The sequence below is a fragment of the Sinocyclocheilus grahami genome, unplaced genomic scaffold (genome assembly GCF_001515645.1).
Source record: "Sinocyclocheilus grahami isolate Dianchi unplaced genomic scaffold, SAMN03320097.WGS_v1.1 scaffold419.1, whole genome shotgun sequence".
Taxonomy (NCBI): Eukaryota; Metazoa; Chordata; class Actinopteri; order Cypriniformes; family Cyprinidae; genus Sinocyclocheilus; species Sinocyclocheilus grahami.
In genome coordinates, this window is record NW_015505598.1 from 229,619 (window position 1) to 235,439 (window position 5,821).

General features: G+C 43.7%; 1 protein-coding gene across 2 annotated transcripts; it reads right to left on the minus strand.

Moving 5' to 3' along the window:
• Window positions 1-564: 564 nt before the first annotated feature.
• Window positions 565-3,212, minus strand: apoa1b (apolipoprotein A-Ib). Of its 2 annotated transcripts, none has more exons than XM_016232815.1 (4): window positions 3,157-3,212; window positions 2,543-2,589; window positions 1,951-2,095; window positions 565-1,234 (listed from the first exon to the last, which is right to left on the minus strand). In XM_016232815.1, the coding sequence occupies exons 2-4, from the start codon at window positions 2,583-2,585 to the stop codon at window positions 649-651; spliced, it is 774 nt and encodes a 257-aa protein (XP_016088301.1). In that variant the 5' UTR covers window positions 2,586-2,589; window positions 3,157-3,212; the 3' UTR covers window positions 565-648. The 2 variants fall into 2 exon arrangements, with proteins under 2 accessions (XP_016088301.1, XP_016088300.1); XM_016232814.1 differs by lacking the exon at window positions 3,157-3,212 and adding an exon at window positions 2,863-2,897.
• Window positions 3,213-5,821: the final 2,609 nt, after the last annotated feature.

Below are 5,821 nucleotides of genomic sequence, written 5' to 3' on the forward strand. Positions count from 1 at the left end.
AGCCTTCTTTCCTTATGTATTTAGATTAATCAGTTCCTCAATTCAAGCCTCAAAACTGCTTAAGTTTCCTGAAAAAATGAGGAAAACATATCTCTTGGTTTTATTAGTGAAAAGTTCTCTATCCTACCCAATACCTAAAATTAACAACTACCTTACTAACTATTAATAAGCAGCTAATTAGGAGTTTATTGAGGCAAAAGTTGTAGTTAATGGTTTGCTAATAGCGGGAATTGGACCTTAAAATAAAGTGTGACCAACATCTCTTAAAAATAAGACACATTTCGACATTGAAGAAATAGTATGAAAGATTTTTTAAATTATTTTTTTATTCTTCTATTTAATTGAACATTGAAAATCAGTTTTTAACAAAAAGCAGCTTAACAAAGGATTTTTGCTAGGCATTTTTGAATGAACAGGTTTCAGTGTTCTTTAATTCGTAGCTGTGTTTGCCCATTAGAGCCAATGCGAGTCCTGTAGTTGTGGGAATTTGTCAAAAGTGCATGTGAGTGTATTGTCAGCATGTATGAGTATGTGTGCTTCAGCGAAGGTCAGTTACGCTCAGAGAAAGCCTTCCAGACGACGACGGATCGAGGTGTTGGTACTCGGCGCTGGTGGCGAGGTGAAGGGAAGGTGCAAAAAAGGGTTGGTTTACTCCTTGTTCACAGCCTTTTGGACGGCTGCAATAATAGCATCGAAGTGAGGCTTCACCTGCGCGCCCAACTCGTCCATCTTTTTCCTCAGTTCTCCAGAACTCACGCTCTGGCGGAAGTCCAGCGCTCTCTTCTCCATCTGCTCCCTGTAATCCTGCATGTAGGGCTCCAGCAGGTTCTTCAGGTCCTGCAGATGCTCCGCCACCTTCTCGCGCACAGCCTCCACGATGGGCACCAGCTTGGATTTGGTCTCCTCCCAGTTGGTTCCAATCTTCTCCTTTAAGCTCTTGACCACAGGCTCCAGCTTGGTCTTCATCTCCTCCATGTGCTGGCGCTGCTTGGCCGAGTACTCCTCGAAGAAAGGCTTCAGCTCGTCACTGTACTCCTGGAAGTGCTTCTCCAGCACCTGCCTCAGCTCCTTGCGCATGGGCTCGATCTTCTTGCCGAGCTCCTCCGCATCTTTGATCAGCTTCTCGCGCGTGTCTTTAGTGGCGTCCAGCATCTGGGTGCTGAATGGGCTGATGGTTTGGAAGCCGTCCTGAAAGTAGCCGTGGAGGTTGTCCACAGACTGGCCCAGGAATTCCCTAAACAGGACGAGGATTTAGGTTAGCTGTCGCTGGAATAGTTGATGTGAAATGTAAGATGAGAATTACTTAAAGGGTTAGTTCACCCCAAAATGAAAATTCTGTCATTAGTTACTCACCCTCATGTCCTTCGTTCATCTTCAGAACACAAATTAAGATATTTTTGATGGAATCCGAGAGCTCTCTGACCCTCTATAGACAGCAACACAACTGCAATGTTCCCAAGTCCAGAAACGTAGCAAGGACATCAATAAAACTGTCCATGTGACATCAGTGGCTCAACAGTGGGAAAGTGTGCGTATGCGTCAGTAACTCGGGGAGAAGAATTGTTGAATAAAGTTGTTATTTTTGTTTAATTTGCGCACAAAAAGTATTCTCGTAGCTTTGCAAAATTGAAGTTGAGCCACTGATGTCACATGGACAGTTTTATTGATGTCCTTGCTACGTTTCTGGACTTGGGAACATTGCAGTTGTGTTGCTGTCTATAGAGGGTCAGAGAGCTCTCGGATTCCATCAAAAATATCTTAACTTGTGTTCCGAAGATGAACGAAGGTCTTACGGGTTTGGAACAACATGAGGGTGAGTAAATAATGACAGAATTTTCATTTTTGGGTGAACTAACCCTTTAAACTCAAAGCATCAATATCGACCCTTCATAGTGAAGCCATTCGGCTTTTGAGGAGCCCCTACATCCGGACCTATATGTGCGTTCTTACTTGTAGTCTTTGAACTCGGTGTCATCGAGGTGAGTGAGGGCTTTGTGCGCCGCCTGCTTCAGCTGATCAGCGTAAACCTGGAGCGCAGACTTCACGTGCTCCATCTGCGACGGCGGTTCGTCCCGCAGGAATCGGGCCTGGCAGCCTGAGCAAAGCACACGCAGATTCAGACGCTGGAACAAGGGCCAAGCTTGATGCATTCAGTCTGGCTAGATTTGAACTACAGTTTCATCTGAATACAGTTAACTCAATACAATAACGTTTCTGAAATATATTTACTGCATCTTTACAGTTTTTCAGTCAAAATTTCTAGACATTCTTCTGAATATTTTAAATGAAATGCTAAATTGTGTGAGATATTAAAGACTTTTTACTGAAAATATTTCTTTAATGGAGTTTATTTCTTACATAAACTAGCCAGAACCTCTTACAACCAGAATAAAGCTAAAAGTTTTAGAAACAAGATATATACATGTATTCTTTGAAAAGTCTTGATATCTCATGAAAAGTTTAACTAGATTTATCTTGGTATACATTTTAAACTGGAAAACAAGACAACAATGCTGTTGAGAGCAGTAGCGGGTTTATATACCTGCCAGCAAAACAGCGAGGGCGAGGACTACGGACCTCATCATGGATCTGGGCCAAAAAGATCAAACAAACACATCAGATGTTGTTAATCACAATGAATACACAGGTTTTAGATTTCTAACCAAAGGGAAAGCTGACACTGGGGCTGCAGCACGATTCCTCGAGATTTACTCTACAGCGTATGTCAGCCTGTCAGACTAGACTCTCATTTATCCCAGATTAGACAGAGTTACAAAGGCTTCACAAGCAGATTAGCTCTGATCTGAAATCCCTGGATTAACATGGTCACACTGTTGTGGACCTGGAGAACTTCAGTCTAACCTGCTGCTCCTTTCAGGCATCTGAGGAGCAGAAAGGTGGCCAGATGTCCAGACACGTCTGCAATAACTGATCATATTTCATCAATGAGGTCTCATTATTAATCTCCAAAACAAAATTATTACTTCTGGTACTTTTAACAATAAATGTGAACTTCCAAAACCCTGAAAACAGATTGCAGTTTACATGTTTAATTCAATACAAACTCATTTTCTGCTAGCGCTCCACAACTCTCCAAAACGCCGCAGGTGTTTCCAGCTGAAACTCTGCTGTAAGGTCTGCGGCTGGGCTGCTTACCTGTTGATGCAGCTGGTCTGGGAAGAGACTGAAGAGCAGGGCCAGAGACGGCTCTTTTATAGGGCCGAGCCGGAGGGAGGGAGGGGGCCCAAACCTCAACCCCTCACCCCCTCACCGCAGGGTTCAAAGGTTCCCTATCGAGGGGACGGGGGAGGTCAGCACATGCACTCATGCTAGTCCACATCTATAAGTAACCCTCACAGATATACAGGTTCAGGAAAAACATCATTCACATCCTCATTTAACGTGCTGCATCTTTATATCAGTTACTTCTGAAGCAGTTTTGATTCACAAGTGAACTATGTAGAGTTAACAGCTTAAGGAGTTATTTCTATCAAATCTCACCCTTAAATATTGACTTTTGTTGACATTACATACACTGATTAATTCAGTCATATTAAATAATTCGTTTTGACTTGGATGCATCCATTTCAATTAGATTTTGTCATTTGAGGCAAATTTTTAGGTGACCTGACAAAACATTTTACAGTGTACTCTTACCATTAGTACTTTTACATATATTTCTACTTATTATATGTATATATATATATAGTGAGCTTGTGCTGTTATAGCACATTTAACAGCTAAAACATTGAGACTTTGATCATTCTGAACACAGAAGTTCTTTTGCAAAATTATTTTCAATTAATTTTTTTAATTCAATAATTTTCATTTCTCAAGTTACACTTTCTCAACATGTAACCTGGACTTTCTGTGGCAGCAGCAGCATCTGTGTGCTACTCATGAAGTGCTGATGGGATTAACAGGATACTGAACTTTGTTACACGATTTAATCGTATTGTTCTTGGAACAGCATACAAGAATGTAAATAATGACATTTAGCGTAGCCTAATGATCTGTTTTTGCCCTGACCTTTGACCCCATAACATTCAACCACAGAACATGCTGAATGCAACAGGATTGGCACAAATATGTTTGGAAAACAAACTTTCCTTTTTTACTAATAATCTAAATGTTAGGAGCACATGTAGTTACAGCTTCGGTACGTTTAGTCTGAGGTTTCCAGAGAATCACAATTCGTTTAAAAATAAATTACTAAATGACTTATCTTAAAATGTTGCATCTTAGATTTAGGGTGCATTTTGGTTTCATAGGTTTTTACTAGTATAAAGCAATGCATCGTCAGAGCTCCAGTGTGGAAGACACACACACACTCACACACACACACACACACACACACACTCACACACACACACACACACACACACACACACACGCACACACACACACACACACACACACACACACACGCACACACACACACACACACACACACACACACACGCACACACACACACACACACACACACACACACACGCACACACACACACACACACACACACACACACACGCACACACACACACACACACACACACACACACACGCACACACACACACACACACACACACACACACACGCACACACACACACACACACACACACACACACACGCACACACACACACACACACACACACACACACACGCACACACACACACACACACACACACACACACACGCACACACACACACACACACACACACACACACACGCACACACACACACACACACACACACACACACACGCACACACACACACACACACACACACACACACACGCACACACACACACACACACACACACACACACACGCACACACACACACACACACACACACACACACACGCACACACACACACACACACACACACACACACACGCACACACACACACACACACACACACACACACACGCACACACACACACACACACACACACACACACACGCACACACACACACACACACACACACACACACACGCACACACACACACACACACACACACACACACACGCACACACACACACACACACACACACACACACACGCACACACACACACACACACACACACACACACACGCACACACACACACACACACACACACACACACACGCACACACACACACACACACACACACACACACACGCACACACACACACACACACACACACACACACACGCACACACACACACACACACACACACACACACACGCACACACACACACACACACACACACACACACACGCACACACACACACACACACACACACACACACACGCACACACACACACACACACACACACACACACACGCACACACACACACACACACACACACACACACACGCACACACACACACACACACACACACACACACACAGACTCACACACACACAGAGCGGTGTTTGCGTCCGTGAGAAATCTCACCTCATGTGGAGATTCGCTGGAGGCCAATCCCGGCCGGAGCCAAAGGGCGACTCGCTCAGACGGGGGAGAGAGTCAGATCATTAAAACGGGCTTCAAAAGATTCATCAGTCACATGCCATCTGTTTGCCTTTGTCTTGTTTTTTAGAGATACAATGTAAAATCAGGGGGAAAAAATTCCAAACGGGTTCATGATGCATATCAGCTCATCTGAGTAGGAGTTTAAGTAAACGAATTAAGCAAACACAGAGTGTAATTTGTTCAGGAAAAAATCGATTTGAGTAGCATTTCATTCTTTTCCTTGTAAGGGCCAGGACTTATCTGAACGTCCTCTCTGATAAGAGCCGCCGGGGCATCGGGTCT

Excerpts from the sequence above, each read along its gene's own strand:
- apoa1b (XM_016232814.1), bottom strand. The coding sequence starts at position 2,882 with ATGCCTGAAAGGAGCAGCAG. Across the intron at positions 2,590-2,862 it reads ATGCCTGAAAGGAGCAGCAG|ATCCATGATGAGGTCCGTAG; the intron begins GTTAGACTGAAG and ends TTTTTGGCCCAG. Across the intron at positions 1,235-1,950 it reads ACCGAGTTCAAAGACTACAA|GGAATTCCTGGGCCAGTCTG; the intron begins GTAAGAACGCAC and ends CGTCCTGTTTAG.